Below are 21,555 nucleotides of genomic sequence, written 5' to 3'. Positions count from 1 at the left end.
AGGACAATTCGGAAAAAAACAACACTAAACCACACAGTGCATCCTCAAGGTCACCACAGCTTGTTCTTTTGCGATTGAATTGATTGATCCCTTTGTATGTCTCTTCCCTTGTACGCGCGGTATCCGCGGTAAGTCTCCTGCCGCTGGTTGCTGTTGCAGCGTCATCGGGTCATGCACATTACTATAGTTGCATGTGCGGGCTGACAGATGTGCTAACCACCTATTCTAGGTTTCCAGCATTACACCTTAAAGGACAGTGGCACGCTTTTTTTTTTAAGGGTGGTAATTTTGAGTAGCTACTTTTGTGCAGGCACAAAGACACTCAACTGGAACCTCGCCAAAGGAAATATTTAAAGAAAACGCCTAGATATCGTTTGGATACCTAGAGACTAAGTTCAACTTTGGCCGGCGGTTGTTAAGATCTAGCCACCTCGACACAGATCGTTTTAACGCAGTTGTGCTGGCTCATCTCTCACGGTCTCAGCCACACATATATATCGTCGAAAGCGACAGTTTGCATTCTGGAGCCGCTATCGTTGCTCCTGCCTGGTTTTTCCCCTTGCTTATATTTTTAGCTTCGAGGATTATTCTCGCATCTGTCTGCCGTGTACGGTGTCAGTCGAACTTTAATTAGCGTACCTGAATCGGTCAAGGAGTAAAACAAGTTTTATTTCCTTTGTATTGGTTTGGCCTCGATCATTTACCCATTCGCTGCTCCTGCTCCTTGAGAAAACGCCCCTTCCCTTGAATGTCCTACGCAGCCTACAGCCACTATAACCAGCAACAACGCCTGAACAGGCCCCATCAGGGCCCTGTGTCTTATACAGCGTATCCTGGCCAGTCTGTTCCGTGGACTCACCACTCTAGCCGCTCCTACTCGGCTGGGTCTATTTATTATCCCCCCCGATCCGCATCCCCCTCGCCCTCCAAGGTAAACGGCTACCATCCCCGCTCTAGATCGGTTTCAGGTAATGACTCGTTTCGAAGCTCGCCAATTCCCATGAGCTCTACAACAGCGCCTGCCGGTTCTGTTCCTGACAGATATCATCGGCACCGCCCCTCTTTGAGGTCTTCGCCGAGCGTCAAAAGTTTTGACTTTGACTCGACGTCAACTCAAACGTCAAACACGTCCTCCAGCGGCTCGATTCCTGATGAAACCTCCAAACAAACAAACATTCAACAAGTGCGCGATGTGCTTAACAGGCCCTCGGTCCAATCGATGCCTGACCTCACCCTGCCCAAAGCCCGCAGTAATTCGCCCACAAAGACTCCAGTCCCGGTTGATAGTATTACGCCCCCATCTTCGGTAAGTGGTCCAACCGCCGCTTTCCAGCCAATTCAACCAAAGTGGGCTAGAGCACCTTCCCCGCCTGACCCTGTGACCCAGCCACCAGCCCGTCGACAGCCGGCGAAGCAAGGACCATTGGTATTGCCATCAGATATGCGAGTCAGGCACTCAGTATCTATGGTGGACTTACCTTCTGACGAGAAGAATACGAAACCAATGGTACGTCAGTCTGAGCCGACTTCCCGTCGATCTCCATCTGTTGAAGCCCTCCGTGGACCCCCTGTGGTTGCCATGCCAGCCCCTCGTCCACACAGCATGTACACCAACTATTCGCTGACACCGGAGATTTCTCCAAAGACATCAATTCAGAACGACGCCGAGACAAGAAGTCTCCAACCTGGTAGAGGCCCCGTACGCCCCACGCAACCACAACGTCCTGCATCAGTTCTTGGCGTCATAGGTGAAGCCAAAGCTGTTGCTAATGCTCGATCTCAAGGGCCGGCGCCGGCGCCGGCGCCAGTGCATGCTGATGCTCAAGCGAAACAAACATTGAAGAAGTCGCGCTCCTTTGGTGATCGTCTGCGGTCCCTGTTTGGATCCGGCAAGTCTACCACTAATTCATCTTCTGCTAAATCCCAGGCAGCGGTAAAGCCTGCACGTCAGCCCTCTCGTACTGGTACTCAAAGCTCCCAGGAACTCAAGAGTGATGCTGCTTCGATGACCTCGGTCAAGTCAAGTATGTCAACTCTTTCTATGAGCTCGATGCGCACTATGTTTAAGCGGAAAGACAAGAAGGTCCCATCCTCGCCTTCTTTCGAGGTCCTAACACGTCCAATGTCTGCGCAAGAGCAGCAACAGCATGTTGAATCTCAGCTGCGACACCAGTTGCGTGATCACAAAGGAAGCCAGCCGAAGATTGATTATACCCCTCGGTCATATAGGAACTCCTTGGGCGTTTCCCGTCCGGTATCTGTATCATCAATCAACAGTTTGAGTGATAGGCAAGGCGGCTCGGTTTCTCGTATCCCGTCAGCGGTGGAGACAGAAGAGAGCCTGGCCCGCCCTGTTAGTATGGCGTTTGGCGATGCGTTATCTCCAGAGACACCTGAAGTTGCTATCTTTTCAGATGGTGTCGAAGATACGAGAACGCCCACTCCTTTACCCACTCTTGCTGATGATCAGGCAGAATCCGACGATGACGGCGTTGACTTGTCTACTGCTTCTTCGACAGTGTTTCCCAAATCTCTGGATGCAGAAGGCGTGGCCAACATCCTGTCTTCGCTCGATGTGCCTCATCGCGAATTGAGTCGTAAATCTTCTCGAAGATCGAATCGAAGCGCAAAGGAGCGCGAGGAGGAGTCTGTTCCCGATCCTCAGGAGATCTATGTCGGCTCGACTCCTGAGGATCTGAAGAGTCTTGAAACGTTCTCATTTCCCTCAACCTTGGATTCCTTGGATCTTTTCCACCCCGCGCTGGATACAGAGCCTTTCAACTTCCGGGGAGTTTATGAGCATGCTGGCTCTCGTACTCGCAGCTCTCTTCGCAAAGGCTCGAGGTCCGGCCCTCGTCGCCAGAAGGTTTCGTTCTCATCGCGAATCGTTGTCTTTGATACCTATGCCGAGACGGACTACGACCGCACTCCTGAGGAGGCCACTTGCCATCGCCTGAGCACACCCGGGTTGGCGCATCAAATCAAGCAAGAGCTTAACAGTTTCAAAGTACAAATGGAGGTCCACGAACAATCCCGAGCATACACCCATTATTTCCGGGACTAATCTTAACGCTAGATGCTTGCGCGCCATTGCTTTATTAAACCCCAAAAAAATCCCAAAAAAAATTATAGCGGCTCGACGAGCTTTCGCCGGTACCATCCGTTGTACAATACATCGATTGTTCTGACCTATTTTATATTTGTCCTCATAGTAATTGTTTAATTCTCCCTTTAGTGTCTACGATTCCGCTCAGCTAGTCTACCTACTACAGCGTTATAGTGGATTACTACAGAGATCGAAAAACCTCCGTTTGTCATGCTTCCAGCCTATGTCGTTCCAGGCCAGCAGATCTGCCTGTTGAAGGACACAGAAAAAGGCAAGACGCCCAAATATGTTGCTGGACCTGGTGTAGAACCCACTGACAATGGATACGTTAGCTGCTTGCTTGGTGAGCTCAAGGTCGAGGAGGTAGACGACGTCAAATCCAAAGCGAGACACCGAGTTAGTGTGGTGAACAAGTACAATAATCCCTACGCTTTTGTTGAGACTCCACGAAGTAACTCACAGCGAAACTCCTCTCAGCTCCCGCAGGTCGGCGATATAGTGTACGGTGTGGTTACGAAACTTATGCCAACCCAGATCAATGTGCAAATTCTTGTGGTTGAGAATAAAGCTGCATTAACCAAAGATAATGGTGTTGGCTGGACCGGTGCTGCTGTCGGAACAGTTCACCAGGCGTCCGGAACAAACGTTGACTCGAGCAATCTTGATGAGGGCTACAACGCTGTTATTCGTTTGCAGGATGTCAGAGCTACTGAGCGAGACAAAGTGAAAGCCCGAGACTGCTTTAGACCAGGAGATATTGTGAGAGCAAGTGTTTTGTCGCTGGGAGACGGAAACAATTTCTATTTATCGACTATTCAAAGTGATCTGGGCGTGGTGTTTGCTAAATCAACTTCTGGCTACCCTTTGGCACCGTTAGATTGGCAGACGATGGTTTCTCCTGTAACCAGAGAAACAGAGCCCAGAAAATGTGCGAATCCCTTTCAGGCATCAACTTAGTTAGATCGTTTAGGCAAGTGTGTCGCTAAATGCCTAATGTGGATATTTCGGTACGATCGTGATAAATAAGTCAAAATCCAACTTACTTCATCTTACAACGATCTCTTTGTTGTATTAAATCCCCATGCTTCTCGATCTATCATCCAGCACTCCAAAACGCAATACTCTGACTGCTCCTTTGGCTGCTCCACCTGTGAAGGTGGTGACGGTTAGTCGGGGCAAACTCAGTAACATCTCGACTTTCCGCACCAAAACAAGGCATGCCATTCGTTTTGAATTTGACAGCGTTGAACCGTGGCACGATTTCGAGTTTGTTATGCAAAAGAACCTGTTTCGTATAAGACATTTCGATAGAAACGCGTGGGAACTGAGCTTGGACTCTCAATTTGCTTCCAAAAATGGCACCTCGCTGTCGGCTGTACTGGAGAAGAACAATATCCAGGCCAACTTTCTGTCGGTTCCCCCAGCTGGCCAGGTAGGTTCCAGCGATTTGAGTGTTACGCTGAATGGCGGGAGCCGTCCAGTACTTGTTGGTCTTCACAAACCCAAATCTAAAATAAGTCGACGATATGATGCTTCGAAGTTGTGCAAGTTGTATACTACTCCAGAAAATGAACTGAGTGAGAGTGACAAGAGCTATGTCTGCGCGGTACATGAAATCGCTAGCCTACTTTTAGTGAACGATCTCAGGATGGGCTATGTGTCCACTTTTGGGTTCACGCACTTTCTAATGATCTCTAACAGTGATGAGGGTAAAGGTCTTAAACTCTCAGTTTCGGGCCCGATACCAGGTGATAAATCAACGGCGTCATTGATGGCTTTGGTGCTCGAAGCATACTTTAAGACACCATACATCAACTTCCATAAGGGATTTGAACTGAGCGCGGAAACCCGTCCGGATCCACCTCTGCATATGATTTCACAATCAGCTGCTGTGCCTGGTAAGGTGAGATGGTGGGTTGTGAACAAGCTCAATGCTCTGCGCTATTTTGTGTGTCTCAATTCGCCAGCTGGTGGTTGTTATTATTTCAACCCCACATTTGGAATCTACCTTGGTACCATTTATGAGGTAGCGCAACCTGGTCTTCAGCAAACCGCGATTTTCAAGGTAGCCTCAGGAAGTCAAGCCCATATCGAGATTATGAAGAATGAGGCATCAATGTTTGAGTATCTTAATAGCAAGCATCTCAATGTTCTACCTCAGCGCATAGTTTATGGTACCTTATTCGATCGTTACCATATTCTCGCCTTCAGGCCGTTTGGACGTCACGTAACCAAAACCGATCTAAGTCTGAAAACAATGGAACAAATGCGCTACGCACTACGAACTCTTCATGCTTATAATGTCAGGCATTGTGACATACGCTTGGAGAGCTTTTTCATTGATCATGACGACACTATACGCATCGCTAATTTGGGTAGAGCGCAGAAATTCAAGTTTCTTCCTGACGTAGCCAGAGATGCTGAAATGGAGCTACTCGAACAACTTTTTAAGTGAATGTACGTCTAAGTGTCTTTTTGGTTGCAGTAAACCGTGTTTAATCATTATGAAGTAATAAATTTACTATATCTTGACCAATCGCTTTTGGTCTAAAAGCATGTCAGTTAGTAGAAGTGGTCTCCCACTGGCTCACACGGGCAGGACTGAAAAATGGTCCTCGTCGTGTGAACAGCTAGTAGAAGAGGTCTCCCACTGACTCACACGGCCAGAACCGAAAAATGGTCCTCGTCGTGTGAACTGCTTGGTAGAGGTGGTCGCCCCACTAACTCAAGGCGAGAGCATGTTCAGGCCAGAGATGCTGAAATGGAGTTCTGGAACAACTTTTAGGTGAATTGTACGTCTTTTTGTTGCACTAAACCGTTTTTAATCATTACAAAGTAATAAAACTACCATATATTGACCGGTCGCTTTTGGCTAAGAGCATGCTCTCGCCATGAGACAGTTGGCAAAGGGTCTGCTACGAACTCAATCGGTCAGAACTACGGACCCGCAAGATGCGACCTTCCACAAAACAACCACTCAACTGAGTGGCTCATCAAGCACTTACCGCGGCTTTTGTGGCATTTTTTCAAGGGTTCCTAGGTACAAAAGTGCTACATTACTTTGAAATGGTTTTGTCCGTGGTATCTTCATTCTGCCAAGAACCCCCGCATAAGCAGTTGCGCTGGAACAGAACTGTAAACTGGCTTTTGCTGGCAACTTTAGGAGGATCATTGGCCGAGATAATCCCGCATCGAGTACATTGTCGACGGGTATCATTGCCAGATAGAACACGTTTGCGGATTCCATCAATCTGCTCGTTGAACAGTCCTTTAACATCGTCTAGGTGGAGCCAGGATGTGTCGTAGAAATACAAATGAGGTATATCCACGCCGTCAAGATTGGTACTTTTAATAATATGCGAAATAATAGGCAATAGCACTTTTGGAGTTCGCGCGTGCTTCAAGATCTCTAGTTCAAGTGCCTGCTTAACCCGGTCTTGAAGTTTTCCGCTATTGTACACTGTTTTCAGCTGTTTGTCAATTTCTGTGAGCAGTTTCTCAAAGTGAGCCAAAGGAACAGGTGCAGAGTTGAGAATCTGCTGGAATTTCAGGTGGGTTGTCTTCACAAGGTCTCCGTGACCAACTTGAGACTCGATCGTCAGTAGGTTTTGAGTTACCTGAGCTAGTCCTCGGACTCCGCGAAGAACGTAGATAAGAAGGTACCTCACAATCTTCGACAACATGAGGGCCATAAATATGTTGGGTTTCTCAATGAATTTTTTGACCAGCTCCTCTTTGTTTTGAGGATTCTGAACAAGAGTCAGGTAGAGTTCCTGGTAAATTCTTGCCGTCAAATCCGTAGTCCATCGGACAAGTCCCATTATATTCATAATATGGTAGCAATGTGAAGAAAGCTCTGCGAGTTGCTGCTGCGTATTTTGGGCCTTTGATGGAACGGACAGGACTTTAAGAGACCAGGTCAGAGCAAAAGCGACTTGCTGAATATTGACTGCCGTCAGCGCTAACTGACTGCCGCTGTTTCGATGCCAGCCTTTACGAGTTCCCAAAACCATCACAAATGCAAACCAGCGATGAAGTGGCGAAGGCATAACAATCACACGCTCAACGTGTCGATCGTCCGGGGGCTCAAGACCGGCATTAAGCATTCGCTGAGCTTCACTTGCCAACATATTGAAGAACATCGACTGGTTGAATTGGATGGAAGGCATGACGCTGTAAAGAAGGCGCCATCCCAGACCAAGCATATCATCGCACTGAGTATGATTGAATACCGAAAAAGCATAACGAGTCGCTACTGCATTGGCAAGCATGAAAAGCTTTTGCTGATCTTTTTCATCTTTATAAGTCGATAATTCTTCCAGTTGCAAAGTCTCCTCGCCTTTAAAAAGGGCAACACAAGTCAAATTAGGCGACACACATGCGTGATCAACCTGAGCGAGTACCTGCTGCTGCTCTTCGGAAAAATCCACTTTGTACTTTCCAAAGTTCATCTCGACAGGAATCAGACTGATAGCTTCAAATTTTCCAGATGCATAAATAATAGACACGTCGACTTCCCGAACACTATAGTATTTGATCGGTTCCTTCGGTGGCTGTTGCACTGATAAATAGAGTTTCCATGCCTCTACAAGTTCTTGTGGAGCGGTCTGTTGCTGTTCAAGAGCGATGAAGGCAGGATGCAACACTTCCGACTGCCTGGCTAGCTTGTAAATGAAAACATGTGAATTGTTCTTGCATGTGAAAACCGTATGGATTTCAAAGTGGTTGACGTCGAAAGTTTTAGGCACGTTCGTACTCTTGAAATCAGGTATTTGAGCAAAGCTAAACGCGGTGACCAGAGTATCTGGTGGCCTGACAGCGGTGATCGAGGTAAGAGGTACACTGGTTAGCTTGGCAAACGCTTCTTGATTATTATTTCTGTTGATCAATGCTTCATTGTTCCAGGTGATTGTGATCTTGTACACCTGAATCTGGTCCTTCGCGGAGTAAGTAGCCACCAGCAGCGCATCTCCAATAGGCACGACGGTTGCAAACAGCAAGCTCTCTGTCCCCTGCAGTAACGTTTCGAGTTCTCTATACTGTGTGTCGCCAAGCTGAGCCAATAGTCTGAACACGCCATTTCCGTTAACACAGACTAATGCACCCCTCACTCTAATGGGGTGGAAAGGGCCAAGAGTTCTGAAGGTCTCCCACTCTGGTTTTTGCGTGGCCATGATTCCATTGCTTGATTGTTCCGTGGACTCGGCTTTGATTCCCAGAGCAGTCGGGACGACAAATCCCTTGTCGACACCGAGCCAGTACGTGCCAACCAGGGCATCCTGTTCGATGGCGCGCGGTCTTTGATCCGCAGTAGTAGAAGACACGACGTGGTTAATGGAAATTCCCGAAGAAGTGAGCTCGTTTATTTGGATGCGGCCCATGTCGTCGACAATTGCTAAATCATAGTGCGCTCTTGACCAACTAAGGTGCACTGGGTTCGAGGTGACCTTCACGGCGACGGACGGAGTGAACGTCCACTTTTCGCCATCCTCGCACTTGAGCCACGTGATGTGCACCTTGCCGTTGGCAATGTATGCAACCAGGCCATTTCGAGACCATGCAATACGGTCATGACAACCCCATCGGCCAGGCCATCGATGTGTCATCAAAGATCAGGTGAGTGCCGCTAGTGAAAAATAGCTATTGTTGCAATTCTAGCAAGGATACTTGAGAAAAAAGAAGAACCCCCAACTGTGCTAGTTAGAACGAAATCGCAAGCTTGCTTTACGTCTTTATGAAAATACCTCACCCCTGAATGCGTTTCACGGGGGCCTATATATATCACACTCGCTTGCGATGTGTTAGGTAATGTCTTTAATCAACCTCCTGGTGAGACACGAAGGTCATGATGAAGAGCCCTCAGAGCCTATGCACGAGCATAGCGGGGCTGTGTATGTCGACTACAAACTCACAGGTATGATGGTGTTCCATTTTATACTTGTTGCGATTGCGTTCGGCTTCGTTCTGCCGTACGGCTTCGTGTGCAAGCAGGCGCGTAGCAGATGGCACCTAATTGTTCAGCTCGTCGGGGGCGTTTCAGCCATTATGGCTGCGATTACGGGCCACGTCACCGGGATTGAATGGTACAACCCGTGGCTGGTTGATTTCTGTGCTTTGTGGGGATTGGCGTGTGTTGGAGGAACGCTGCTTTTGCAAATTTACATGCCACGAGGTATTTTGTCGGCCATGCGCGAGATCGTCAACAAGGTCCACACTGCTATTTCACTGCTCCAGCCTTTGGTTTGTTTTGTGTTTGCTGGGTTGGCGTTCATCTCGTACCTGCAGTACTGCAAGAGCGACCACCTTGGTCAGTGTCTTGCTCACGGCATCATGGGGACCGCATTCATTGTGTATGGCGTTATTTTGCTTTGCATGCTGTTTATTGGTGAGCACTTCCTCAAGCGCATGAACCGTTCTCAAGAGTACTTTGACTCCATGGTGATCATGATCTGGGGTATCATCAACACGTTTACCGAGCACCGCTGGGGCAAGGAGGACTGGAATCACGGAGACGTCCAGCATACGTCCATGGGTATCATCTGGTGGGCTGCGGGCGCCTTGGGCGTCTACATGTCGTGGGACCGGGTGAATCACCGCCCTCAGCGTAACCATATTCCAGCATTTGTCATTATTGCAACCGGATACTCGATGATCACCCATACCCAGCGCTTCGCAGTGTCTACAGATATCCACATGATGTTCGGTGTGGTGCTTGTGCTTGCAGGACTGACGCGTATCGTTGAAATCTCGTTTGTGCTCAAGGACCAGCCCCACGAAGGAAACGAGGTTAAATCATTCCAGTACCTGACCCCTCTGCTTCTCTGTCTTTCGGGATGTTTCTTCATGAGTGCAACTGAAGAGGCCATGGCGTTCCTGCACTCTCAGGGCGTTATGGCTGCACCATATTTGCTGACCATTTCGGCCGTTGGCTTTGTGCTTTTCCTTGACGCTTACTTTATGGTTACATCCTACAAGCAGCTATCACAGGGCATAGAGCTTCCCACCAAAGAGGCCGGCATAGAACTCCGTCCGTTCTTGCATCAGCCTGATGAGGAAGCCCAGGTCAATGACTTTGAAATCAGCGACTAGTTTTGCCCAAAAAAAACACTGCGTTCATTCGTTTTTATAAGTATCCATGTACATCCGACTTCTATTTTATTCCTGCATCCAATTGGCTATAATGCCGCACCGGAGATGAGCGGTATCTGACACTGACACTGGCTTGCCCGGGACCCGATTCGTATCGGCAGGGGCCCATGCAGGGTTGAACAAAGCGTATGGAGGGCTGTGGCGTTTCAAGCGAGCGTGGGCTGATATACAGAGCTATAAAATAGCGGATTTTTACAATATAGTCGGTGCTTTGATGATGCATCGAGTAAACACCCAGTATGAGGGGTGTATGCCGTTTTAGCTCGGTGTTCGGCACAGCGAGTTCGAGTTTTTTCGCCCTTTCATTTTCCCTGATTCCAAGCACCACAACACTTCGACGGGCATTAACCCCTACCCTTGTGAGCCGATACCGGGAATACGTCATATTCTGCAGAACCTCCGTTCGGGTCGAGGAATAAAACTCGCAGTCAGTGTAGGGATTTTGGAACCGCGTGAGGCAGATTCGGGAGTCTCCTCGGGGCACATTTCCAAAGCTGTCTATATTTTGCGGCTCGCGCCCGTTTGTACGTGCTTAAGTGGCCACTGGAGAATCCCGCCTGGCGGCACTAATGTGCGTGCTGCAGCAACCTGCCTTATCTGCTACGATTACGAGCGGCTATTGGTCAGAGCCCATGCAGCCTTGGAGTATTTAAATTGCAAAGTCTCCCCCTCTGGAAACTTAATATCACCAGTTGCTAATAGAAAATGTCTCAGATTCCAGTTGAGCCCGAATTTCAGCAAGCCTACGATGAGGTCCTTCTGAGCTTCAAGGATACTCTGTTGTTTGAGAAACGTCCCAACCTCGAGCGTCTCATGGAGGTGCTTGCCATCCCTGAGCGGGTGATTCAGTTCCGTGTCACTTGGGAAGACGATAATGGACACATCCAGGTCAACCGTGGCTATCGTGTCCAGTTCAATTCAGCTCTTGGCCCTTACAAGGGTGGTCTTCGGTTCCACCCCACGGTCAACTTGTCTATTCTCAAGTTCTTGGGTTATGAACAGGTTTTCAAGAACGCACTTACTGGCCTGAACATGGGTGGTGGTAAAGGTGGTTCTGACTTTGACCCCAAGGGCAAGTCCGACTCCGAGATCCGCCGCTTCTGCCAGGCCTTTATGACCGAACTTTCTCGTCACATTGGTGCCGACACTGATGTCCCTGCCGGCGATATCAACGTTGGTGGCCGCGAGATCGGTTACCTCTTTGGTCAGTACAAGCATCTCAAGAACGTCTTTGAGGGCGTTTTGACAGGCAAGGGTCTCGCCTGGGGTGGCTCGCTGATTCGCCCCGAGGCCACTGGCTTCGGTCTTGTCTATTATGTCGAGAAAATGATCGACTACGCTACTGATGGCAAAGAGAACTTCACAGGTAAGAAGGTCCTTGTCTCCGGTTCCGGTAATGTGGCTCAGTACGCTGCACTCAAGGTTATCCAGCTTGGCGGCTCTGTTTTGTCTCTGTCCGATTCCAAGGGTAGCTTCATTTCTAAGAACGGCAAATCATTCACTGCCGAGGACATTAACAAGGTTGCTGAGGTCAAGCTTGCTCGCAAGGAGCTCAAGGTGCTTGCTTCTGAATTCCCCGACTTTGAGTACCACGAGGGCAAGCGCCCATGGACGCTGGTCAAGCAGGTCGACGTTGCTCTGCCCTGCGCCACTCAGAACGAGGTTTCCGGCGAGGAGGCCGAGTACTTGGTCAAGGCTGGCTGCAAGTACGTCGCTGAGGGCTCCAACATGGGCTCCACTCTCGAGGCTGTCAAGATCTTCGAGGCGGCTCGTCGCGAGCACGCTACCATCTGGTACGGTCCCGGCAAGGCTGCCAACTGTGGTGGTGTTGCTGTTTCAGGTCTTGAGATGGCCCAGAACTCGCAGCGCGTTACCTGGACTCAGGCCAAGGTCGACGAGAAGCTCAAGGAGATCATGACCAACTGCTTCTACCTGTGCCTGGACACTGCCAAGGATTACGGCAAGGTCCCTCGCAAGTTGCCTTCTTTGGTCGCCGGTGCCAACATTGCTGGGTTCATTAAAGTTGCGGACGCCATGATTGACCAGGGCGACTTCTATTAGACTACTCACTATAGACCTTATTTACGACTAATCATGATATAAACCTACCTGGAACGTCCATCCCCTCTATTATCTAATTAGACCCAACATTAAACTTGTTAACAAAAGTAAACAGAATGGATCCATTATTTGATGCTCAGCTCATTCCTCGATCCGTGACGAACCAGCTTCCCAGTGGCTACAGAATGCGTCCATTGGTGTCCAGCGACTACGACAAAGGGGTTCTGGATGTGCTCAAGGTGTTGACTGTCGTTGGCAACATTTCACGCAGCCAGTTTGTTGACCAATTCAATTACTGGAAGTCCAAGAAGGATATGTACCATACTCTTGTGGTTTTGAATGAACAGGACCGTGTTGTCGGTTGCGGCACTGTCCTGGTAGAGAGCAAGCTCATTCACGAATGCGGTAAAGTTGGTCACATCGAGGACATTGCAGTTGCCAAAGATCAGCAGGGTAAAAAGCTAGGTCTTCGCATTATCAACGCTCTGACGGAAATTGGACGTGCTCAGGGCTGCTACAAAATCATTCTCGACTGCTCAGAGCACAATGTCAAGTTCTACGAAAAATGCGGGTTTACCCGAGGCGGTGCAGAAATGGTTCTCAAGTTCCAAACGCCGTCCAAACTGTAAGAAAGTTTTTGTATACTTTTATAAATCTTTTAAAAAATCCTAGTCGAGCAACTTGGTGATCTTACCAATAGCCACGGTCTGGCCCTGGTCCCGCAGGGTGAAACGGCCTAGCTGAGGCAGCTTGGAGAAGACTTCGACGCATACCGGCTCAGCGACCTCGATGCGGGCAATAATCTTCATGCCCTTCTTGGCAAAGGCAGGCGGTTTCTTGGATTTACGGTTGGTGCCTTTTTCAAGCTTGTGGAGCAATGCGGTGAACGTGACCTCTTCGACAGCAGTGTGCACGTGCATAACGCAAGAATAACCAGTAGTCAAGATGGATTTGACTTCGACAATGGCAACCTGAGCCTCAAACCGTGTGACAGCCTTGATGGGGTTCTTTGCAGATGTAAGCACAAAGCCAATTTGAATGTCCTCCTCTTCAATGCCACGGAGCTTGATCTTGACCTGCTCACCAGAGATGGCACCGGGGATCTCAGCCTCACTCTCATTGTAGATGGCACTAACCTCGACCTGGGTACGGTTAGGCATCATAAGTAAACTGTTACCCTTCTTGATGCTGCCGCTCTCGATCTTGCCCTCGACAACAGTGCCCAAGTCTTTAGATTTACCCGAAACAGGCAGCATGAAAGGTGCAGTGAGTTTACGGTTCTCTAGGGGAACGTTGTCCAGGAACTCGAGCAGAGAAGGTCCGTCATACCAGGGGCAGGTTTCCTTGGGCACCCGCTCCTTAAGACCCGCACCAGTGTAACCAGAGACAGGCATGAAAGTGACATCAGTGTATCCAGTACCCTTGAGGAATACGGCAAGCTTTTTGGTACACTCGTCGTAACGTTCCTTTGACCAGGCGACGGTGGAATCATCCATTTTATTAACAACAACCACGAGCTTCTCAACGCCCTGGGTCTTGGCGAGAATAGCGTGCTCACGGGTCTGACCGCCTTTCTCGAAACCGGTCTCGTACTCACCACGACGGGCAGAAATAACCAAGACACCAACATCTGCCTGCGAAGCACCGCCAATCATAGATGGAACATACATTTTGTGGCCGGGAGCATCCAGAATGGTGTAGCGACGCTTCTCGGTCTCAAACACAGCGCGACCAACTTCGATAGTCTTACCCTCGTTACGCTCTTCCTTGTTTGTGTCCATGACCCAAGAAAGATACCAACCCTGGCGACCAGCATCAATAGCCTCACGCTCATACTTTTCAACGGTACGCTTGTCGACGGATCCAGTCAAATACAGCAGGTTACCGCCCATGGTGGACTTACCGGCATCGACATGGCCCATAAACAGGATCGACATGTGCTCCTTTACGTCGGCACCACCAAACATGTCCTCGACGATTTCCTGGTCGAGCTGCTCATGCTCCTGAGCAATGGCATCGGCATCAGTGGTCTCTGAAGAAGTAGTTTCTGGGGCAGGAGAAGCGGCGGGAGCCTCAGCAGCAGCGGCAGCAGCGGCAGCGGCAGCGGCAGCAGCGGGCGATGCCTTGGGAGCTGCCTTGGGAGCTGCCTTGGGATCAGGAGACTCCTCCTTTTTAGCACCACCGATTTTAAGAACTTTAGGTGAGTCGGCTTTCTTGGCGCCACCAACAGACAGGACCTTGGCTCCACCACCAACTTTACCACGAGTGCTCAGGTTGGCCTTGGACTGCTTCTGATACTCCTCAAGAGTCATGCTGCTGGAGTCAGGCTCTGCCTGAGCAGCACCCTGCGCAGGACGCTGGGCATAGTTGCTGTAATCTTGGTAGCCAAAGTTCGAGGATTGGGCACCACCACCGTACTGGCCATACTGGTTGAACTGTCCGGGAACAAAGCTCGACTTTGCGGAGGCGTTGAAGTTGAAGTTGAACTTCTTGGCCGGCTTGGCGTCAGAAATGTTGGCCTTTTCTTCCAAATCCTTCGCCAGTTTGTCCTGCTCGTTAGACATTATTATTTCCGAACAAAAACCTCAAAAGTGTTGCGTAGAAATAAGTTTTCACCGTTAGGTAATCTTTTCTGTCTGCCCACCCCCAACCCAAGCAGCTTTAGATCGGAGAATTGAGGCTCAATTCTGGGAATTAGATGGAGCAATTACTACAGAAGGCCGGGTCGCAGGCAGTAACGTTTGCGATCCGCTCGGGGATTTCGATTGCAAGCGGGTATGCTTTCAAAACTCTGTCTCAATTCATAGATACGGTGCCTCGAGAAGATACGAGTGAGCTAGATCGCATTCAAAACCGACTTGAGACCAGCGTGAAGGTCTTGATCCCAGCAATTGACCTGATCGAGCTGATTTCTAGTCGTGGCCACACCTCTCTAGAGTATACGTTGCAGCTCACGCGCGATCTGCGGAAGGATATAGACCAGTTCCAAGCCCGTGTGGAAAGCGAGTATGAGACAATCCGCGAATCGAAGAACACAGATTTGCGACGCACTGCAGTGGACCGGGTAGGCGGGTTCTTGAAGAATCTGCTGCAACGAGTCGAGGAAGCTATCCCGCTCATTACCCTTGCTTTGACTACCTCCGGAGCCAACCTTACAGCAAGTTTACCAGACTATGTCTCGCCCGGTAGGTTTCTGCAAGCGGCAAACTTGTTGACTAGTGCCGATTCAAGTTTTGATGGCAAAAGCAAAGCTCTTGTTGGTCCTGTTTTCAGTCTTGTTTATTACGATATTTTCTATTCTTCGAATCGAGTCCAAACGGGCCTTACGAATAACGACATTACGTGGAAAGAAGAGTTTGCAAAATGTCGTGCTCAGCTGATTCGTACGTGTTCTAAAGAGGAGTTCTCTTATGAATTGAGGTTAGAAGAGGATTTCGATGACGGCCGGTATCACGAGAGTGATGAAACCCCGCGGGTGGTATCAATTGACGTGCGAACTATCACAAGACTATTTTTCACTGCATCCGGTCGTCTTCTAGAAATACCGGATTCCCAGTCACCTGTTCTTGTTTTAAAACTAAACAAACTATTTCAAGAAGTCAAGTCAACAAAGGTCACAGCAGAGAGTGAATATAATCCACAGGAAAACGTCGAATGGATCGCCCTGGAAACCCACTTTGAATCGACCTCTGATAGTTCTGATGACTCCAGTGATAGCGAAAGTGATAGCGGTGACGAGCTTGCGGCAAAGCTTTCGGGGTTGAACATTTCAGGGCGACGAACAGAGGCGCTGTCTGTACTTGAGTATTTGCTCCGGTTAGCCGCTCTCCAGGCTAACGATCAAAAGTCAATGTATGAGGTTCACGATGAGCGGCTGAGTCTTTATCTACGTGATGATTCTCATGGACGAAACAACTACGACAGCGATCGATCAGACTACTTTGAAGAGACCCCCAGATCTGTTCGTCGGAATCGTCGAGAGTCCCCGTTCACAACTCCCTCCAGCACCAAGCATTCCAGCCGCGAAACGCCACCAATTACCCCCTGGGAGAGAGATAGGTTTGCAAACCAGCCGATTCTACAGCCAGACGTGCAGAGCGAGCTTTCGCGATCACCATTCCGGGATAGCCCAGTCAAGAATAAGTCTAGAAATCGAAAAACAAAGAATCTATAAATTTTGTAAATAGCTCAAAGGCTGGTGTCTAGAACACCGCGTACCTTGAGATTGGTTATTTTCAGCAGCCGAGTTTCATTAAAGGCAATGAGGGTTCCTGGGTCTGTGAAAACAAAATTAGCCACTCCCCCCTCGATAGGAATCTTGCCGAGAAACACACCGTCTCGATTCCAAACGTGGATTCCATCTGAGCACCCGCTCCACACGTTTCCGTTTGAATCGATCTTTATGCCGTCCGGAGCTGGCGTAGCTGAATATGCAAACACTCGCCGGTTGACCAGGGTGTATCCGGCCTGTTTTCCAGATGGCAACGGAATAACATCGTAGCTGTAGATAGTAGAAGCACCCGTGCTGTCTACCTTTAGAGTTTTCCCATCGAATCTGAAAGCCCCCGTATCTGTGATATAGCAGACCTTGTAGTCGTTCGAAAAGGCGATTCCGTTGGGTTTTTCAAAGCCGTCGGCAACGACACGGACGGTCTGCTTCTTAGGATCGTAGCAGTAGACCTGATTGGGCAGCAAGCACTCAGATTTGAGGCATTGTTCTTTGCCGTAGTTCGGGTCGGTGAACCAAATCGAATCGTCCAAGCCCAAAATCACAACGTCATTAGGCGAGTTAAACGGACGGCCATGGAACGAGTCCAGCAGGACCTGCGTTTTGTAGGGCTCACTGGTATCCAACAAAACTAGTCCAGAAGCAATTTCACCCTGGCCTTGCTGGCAAATCAATGCCTTCCCCTTGTAGTTAGTTCCTCCGTTAGCAGCCTCGATAGGTGGGCTGGGTAGAATTGTCCGCAGCGTATTGTCGTCTAAACTGAGAATAGAGACTGTAACTTTTGTTTTACCACGCATGCAGGCAGGGAAAAACTGGTTCGAAGTGAACACAACTTCGCGAGTAGCCGGTAACCATATTCCTGCTTCGTGGGCGAACGGAATCTCGGGAATCGAAGCGACTACTGAAACTTCGAACTCACCGACTTCATTGACAAAGGCAGCAGCTGTAGAACTCTCGCACTGGGGTCTTGTCATCAAAACTCGCAATAAAAAAACCGTCGATGGTAAGGGAGAAGGCGAGCGCTCACGTCTGCGCTATGCATAGTGGTTACGCTATGCATGCTCAACCCCAGTTTAATGCTCTAACACTTGTGCTTAGGTGAGCCGACCATTGGATTTTTTTTTCTCAAACCCAGTTTCAGAAAGACAGCTGGTGTCGATTCATCGCTCTTCCGAAAACTATTTTGCTGATCCCAACGTTGCTCTCTGTTGGGTCTCTTTATAACTGCTTCCAATTTGACGCCTGACACTCGATTGAGTTCCCTAATGCGCGACAGCGTTATTCTGGGCGGCAATTCCCACCCCGAGCTTTTGCAACGGATCTGCCGTGATCTCGACGTCCAGCCGGCTGAGATCCATAGCTCTCTGTTTGCCAATGGCGAAACCAATGTAAGCATTGCCGAGTCCGTGCGGGAAAAGACCGTTTACGTCGTCCAATCTGCTTGCGGAGAAGTAAACGATGCCTTTATGGAGCTGTTGATCATGATTTCAGCATGCAAAGCCGCTTCCGCCAAATCTGTGGTTGCTGTTATGCCTCTTTTTCCCTACAGCCGTCAGCTCAATCTCAGAGATGTTTTGAACGTGTCTTCCAAAGAGGCTAGCAAGATTGCCCAGCAACAGCAGCCCTTTGAGACTCCCCTAGCAAAGAAGCCACCGCCTAGACTCGGAGATCTGGCTCAGCCTCCTATTACACCAGTTCGCACAAACATTGGTATGAGCATTTCGCCTGTGCGGCCGTGTTTCAATCGGCAGCTATCGGTAGTCGCTCCGCCCAAAGAAGAGAACGTCGAACCTCAATATAACCCTGGTTTCAAATGCTGGATGGCCAACCCCGGTGAGCTTATGGCCAGGCTCTTGACCACTGCTGGAGCTGACCGGATTATCACAATGGACTTGCACGACCCTCAGTACCAGGGTTTCTTTGATATTCCGGTCGATAACTTGTATGGCCGGCCACTGCTTGAACAATATATCGCCACCAAGATCCCTGACTGGCGGCATGCTGTGATCGTATCTCCAGATGCCGGTGGTGCCAAGCGGGCCACTTCAATCGCCGACCATCTGGGAATGGACTTTGCTTTGATCCACAAGGATGGTCGTAATAATGCCACACTACTGGTTGGCGACGTCGCTGGTAAGGTTGTTATTCTTTTAGATGATCTGGTTGATTCAGGAAAGACCATGACTCGAGCAGCTAAGGTTGTAAAGGACCATGGTGCTACAATGGTCTATGGCATTTGTACACACGGTGTCTTTTCAGGTGACGCTCTGCATAGATTGAAAAAGTCTATCAATTGCTTTGTTACGACAAACTCAGTACCTCAGCACGAAAACCAAGCAGAGTTCGGCGAATGGATCCAGGTCGTCGACGTCGCGCACGTTCTTGCCGAGGCCATTCGTCGCATCCATAACGGCGAGTCGATTTCTATGCTTTTTGATCATGCAGTTGGTGTCGTTTGAAAAAGATGCTTAGCAGCAGTATACGTATCGTGATGTATATATATTGAGGAATAAATTTTTTTTTTTTGACATATGAACATAAAAAAAAAAAAAGCCGGATAGGGTGCGTCTGTGGAGCCCTTGGCAGGTTGTATAAGACATGTTGTAGGGTCATAATGAATAAAATAAAAGTCATGGTGATCTCGAACCTGCTAATGAGCCGGAACAGCCTTGACTTCATTCTCAAGAGGTTGGCCAGTTGAAATCACGTTGGTATTCTTGTGTTGAACCTCGTCATGTCCTTCTGGAAGCACACTGATTTCCTCAATGCGTTTCATCCACTTATCCTCCTGAATTTCTGTCATAGAGCAGCGCTTCTTGACGTCGACGACTAAAATTCGACCTAATAGGTGACGAGAAGAGGTTGGGAGGAGGCGCAGCAAACGCCAAGGTCCGCGAATATTCTTTGGATCCTCACCATGTTGCGATTTACTACCGTCCACATTCTCGGGATCGGCGCTGAACATACGGAATGCCTGGTCTTCAGGGCTTGGGATTCGCCAGGGAAACCTGCGAAGAACTGTGCAACAGAAGATGATTCCCAACGACCAAATGTCGCAAGGCTGTGGGTCATATTCGCTCAAGTAAAGCACCTCAGGTGCCAAGTAAGGATCGCTTCCGACGATTCCCTTAGCTTTGGTAATTTCCCGTTGATAGGGGTAACGGAAAACCACTGCCGATCCGAAATCAATGAGCTTGACCACACCGTCATACGAAACAACGCAGTTATCCAGTTTGAGGTCCCGGTGAGCGAGTCCCATAGAATGCAAATATGCTATGCCGTTGCACACCTGTTTGAAGGCGGAATAAATCTGATGGCGGGTCATTTTGCCCGACATGACCAAGTTGAAGAAATCAAAGGGCCCGTACTCCATAACCTCAAAGTAAGTTTCGTGCTCTTTGACGAGATCAATGATGCCGATGATGTTCTTGTGTTCGAGAGCAGCCCCCATGCAAAATTCAGAGGTGACGGTTTTAGCGTACGTTTGGCAGGACTCGTTAGATTTCCGAGGCCGGAACTGCTTGACGGCAAAAAGCTTGCCGTCGCTAGGTCGTTCCACTAGCCGAACATTACCGCCGGCACCCTGTCCCATAACCTTGCCCAAAGCGCCGTATTTGCTTTCGAGGGCTTCTAAAAATGGGGCCGCGGCTGCTTTATTTTCTAGTGAGCCTATACCCGCAGAGTGAGCGGACGCATTGTCGGCCGATACTTGTTGTCGGCGCTTTTCCAGTCTCTTGCGTTCGGCCTTTTCCTGCTTGCGCTCCTCTTTTTCCTGCTTGCGCTCTTCTTTCTCTTGTTTTCTCTTTTCTTTACCCTCCCGGTGTCTCCGGAGCCCCTTGTCGAAAAACCGTCGCAACTCAAACGAGGAGTTGTGCGAGGGCATCAGGCTCGGTCTGGCTGAGGTTGTGGGAGTCAGACTTTCAGTTTTGACATGAGCTTGATGAGCTTCTTCTCGATCTTCGTGGCTGTCCTGCGACACTGCATCTGACGCACTATTTTTGGATCCAGACTTACTGCCAACGCTCGCCGCCGAACTAAGACTGGGGGTCTTCGACGGGGTGACCGGGGCTGAGGTGGATGATGGTTTTTCGTGCTTTTTGTTGTCTGTGCCATCCGAATGCAAACTGAGACGCGATAGGTTTATCAGATTCCCCTTCATCACTGGGTAATTACAATCCGGGTGAAGGCAGTTTATTCTTCTTAGTTATTATTAAGAAGGATGAATCTCCGTGACTGATCCGCACAGTTTGACCACTCCCAGGTCCCAATAGGGTTGGTGATGAGGTCACCCAACCCAGGTCCTAGCGGAGGGCTTGCTGCGAGATCAAGTGGCGAAGCCGGAAATTATCTATGGTGTGAGGCCATTTGGGAGCGGGGCGTGCTTTCTATATTGTGGTTATTTGTTCGTAATATACGTTTTTCTCGCATGTCTTTAAAACGCATCATTTTCGGTCATCCCGCAAGAATGCAGGTCAGGCTGCAGTCACGGGATTGGTCTTACGCCTGTCCCGCGGCAAATCACGACCATAAACGTCAATGACTCGGACAAACCCTCACAGAGCCAATAGCGAGTTAAATAATTGAGCTTAAATCAAGTGAGTTTATTTTGGTATACCATTCTTGGCTCGATCTTGGCGTGAAGTGGCACACATTTCGAAATTATCATATTTTGGCCGGCATTGGAAATTCCTAGGGTTCGGCACCTCCAAGATGCGCAACCATGCACGGTCAGTTTCGGTGCCAAATAACTGGCAAGACCTGAATACAAGTTTGCAATTTAGTTTTGGGACTCAATTTGGTAGTTGCAAACAATTAGTATCGCTCTATTTACCCACTCCTGGTGCGGAGTTAGCGCACAGCCGCTTAGTTTAGAGCCGCCGATTTGAATATGTGAAATGATCTTTGGGCTGTACCGCCCCGATTGGTCGCACTCCTGGTGTTTTTCCGCGCCCAAAACCTTTCGATTGACCACGTACCTCATCCAGGCTTTGCGTTCGATAGTCGGCGAAAA

General features: G+C 49.1%; 12 protein-coding genes across 12 annotated transcripts; 8 read left to right on the top strand and 4 right to left on the bottom strand.

Moving 5' to 3' along the window:
• Positions 1-748: 748 nt before the first annotated feature.
• On the top strand, positions 749-3,064 carry B9G98_04201 (hypothetical protein; the record flags this gene model as incomplete). Its single annotated transcript, XM_024810758.1, has 1 exon — positions 749-3,064. The coding sequence occupies one exon, from the start codon at positions 749-751 to the stop codon at positions 3,062-3,064; it is 2,316 nt and encodes a 771-aa protein (XP_024666526.1).
• A 252-nt stretch (positions 3,065-3,316) lies between these two features.
• On the top strand, positions 3,317-4,063 carry B9G98_04200 (Exosome complex component CSL4; the record flags this gene model as incomplete). The annotated part of the gene is made up of 1 exon (XM_024810757.1): positions 3,317-4,063. The coding sequence occupies one exon, from the start codon at positions 3,317-3,319 to the stop codon at positions 4,061-4,063; it is 747 nt and encodes a 248-aa protein (XP_024666525.1).
• A 124-nt stretch (positions 4,064-4,187) lies between these two features.
• Positions 4,188-5,337, top strand: B9G98_04199 (hypothetical protein; the record flags this gene model as incomplete). The annotated part of the gene is made up of 2 exons (XM_024810756.1): positions 4,188-5,280; positions 5,318-5,337. 2 exons carry the CDS (start codon positions 4,188-4,190, stop codon positions 5,335-5,337), a joined length of 1,113 nt encoding a protein of 370 aa, XP_024666524.1.
• Positions 5,338-6,162: 825 nt separating this feature from the next.
• B9G98_04198 (Mediator of RNA polymerase II transcription subunit 16) lies at positions 6,163-8,712 on the bottom strand (the record flags this gene model as incomplete). The annotated part of the gene is made up of 1 exon (XM_024810755.1): positions 6,163-8,712. One exon carries the CDS (start codon positions 8,710-8,712, stop codon positions 6,163-6,165), a length of 2,550 nt encoding a protein of 849 aa, XP_024666523.1.
• Positions 8,713-8,914: 202 nt separating this feature from the next.
• Positions 8,915-10,195, top strand: B9G98_04197 (Protein YTP1; the record flags this gene model as incomplete). The annotated part of the gene is made up of 1 exon (XM_024810754.1): positions 8,915-10,195. The coding sequence occupies one exon, from the start codon at positions 8,915-8,917 to the stop codon at positions 10,193-10,195; it is 1,281 nt and encodes a 426-aa protein (XP_024666522.1).
• Positions 10,196-10,960: 765 nt separating this feature from the next.
• On the top strand, positions 10,961-12,316 carry B9G98_04196 (NADP-specific glutamate dehydrogenase; the record flags this gene model as incomplete). The annotated part of the gene is made up of 1 exon (XM_024810753.1): positions 10,961-12,316. The coding sequence occupies one exon, from the start codon at positions 10,961-10,963 to the stop codon at positions 12,314-12,316; it is 1,356 nt and encodes a 451-aa protein (XP_024666521.1).
• Positions 12,317-12,432: 116 nt separating this feature from the next.
• On the top strand, positions 12,433-12,945 carry B9G98_04195 (Glucosamine 6-phosphate N-acetyltransferase; the record flags this gene model as incomplete). Its single annotated transcript, XM_024810752.1, has 1 exon — positions 12,433-12,945. The coding sequence occupies one exon, from the start codon at positions 12,433-12,435 to the stop codon at positions 12,943-12,945; it is 513 nt and encodes a 170-aa protein (XP_024666520.1).
• Positions 12,946-12,984: 39 nt separating this feature from the next.
• B9G98_04194 (Eukaryotic peptide chain release factor GTP-binding subunit) lies at positions 12,985-14,880 on the bottom strand (the record flags this gene model as incomplete). Its single annotated transcript, XM_024810751.1, has 1 exon — positions 12,985-14,880. One exon carries the CDS (start codon positions 14,878-14,880, stop codon positions 12,985-12,987), a length of 1,896 nt encoding a protein of 631 aa, XP_024666519.1.
• Positions 14,881-15,014: 134 nt separating this feature from the next.
• Positions 15,015-16,490, top strand: B9G98_04193 (Ran-specific GTPase-activating protein 30; the record flags this gene model as incomplete). Its single annotated transcript, XM_024810750.1, has 1 exon — positions 15,015-16,490. The coding sequence occupies one exon, from the start codon at positions 15,015-15,017 to the stop codon at positions 16,488-16,490; it is 1,476 nt and encodes a 491-aa protein (XP_024666518.1).
• A 14-nt stretch (positions 16,491-16,504) lies between these two features.
• B9G98_04192 (Gluconolactonase) lies at positions 16,505-17,518 on the bottom strand (the record flags this gene model as incomplete). Its single annotated transcript, XM_024810749.1, has 1 exon — positions 16,505-17,518. One exon carries the CDS (start codon positions 17,516-17,518, stop codon positions 16,505-16,507), a length of 1,014 nt encoding a protein of 337 aa, XP_024666517.1.
• A 291-nt stretch (positions 17,519-17,809) lies between these two features.
• Positions 17,810-19,003, top strand: B9G98_04191 (Ribose-phosphate pyrophosphokinase 5; the record flags this gene model as incomplete). The annotated part of the gene is made up of 1 exon (XM_024810748.1): positions 17,810-19,003. The coding sequence occupies one exon, from the start codon at positions 17,810-17,812 to the stop codon at positions 19,001-19,003; it is 1,194 nt and encodes a 397-aa protein (XP_024666516.1).
• Positions 19,004-19,194: 191 nt separating this feature from the next.
• Positions 19,195-20,703, bottom strand: B9G98_04190 (putative serine/threonine-protein kinase RTK1; the record flags this gene model as incomplete). Its single annotated transcript, XM_024810747.1, has 1 exon — positions 19,195-20,703. The coding sequence occupies one exon, from the start codon at positions 20,701-20,703 to the stop codon at positions 19,195-19,197; it is 1,509 nt and encodes a 502-aa protein (XP_024666515.1).
• Positions 20,704-21,555: the final 852 nt, after the last annotated feature.

The sequence above is a fragment of the Wickerhamiella sorbophila genome (assembly GCF_002251995.1).
Source record: "Wickerhamiella sorbophila strain DS02 chromosome Unknown contig2, whole genome shotgun sequence".
Classification (NCBI taxonomy): Eukaryota; Fungi; Ascomycota; class Dipodascomycetes; order Dipodascales; family Trichomonascaceae; genus Wickerhamiella; species Wickerhamiella sorbophila.
Note: the sequence above shows the minus strand (reverse complement) of the source record. Positions and strands in the feature narration are given on the sequence as shown.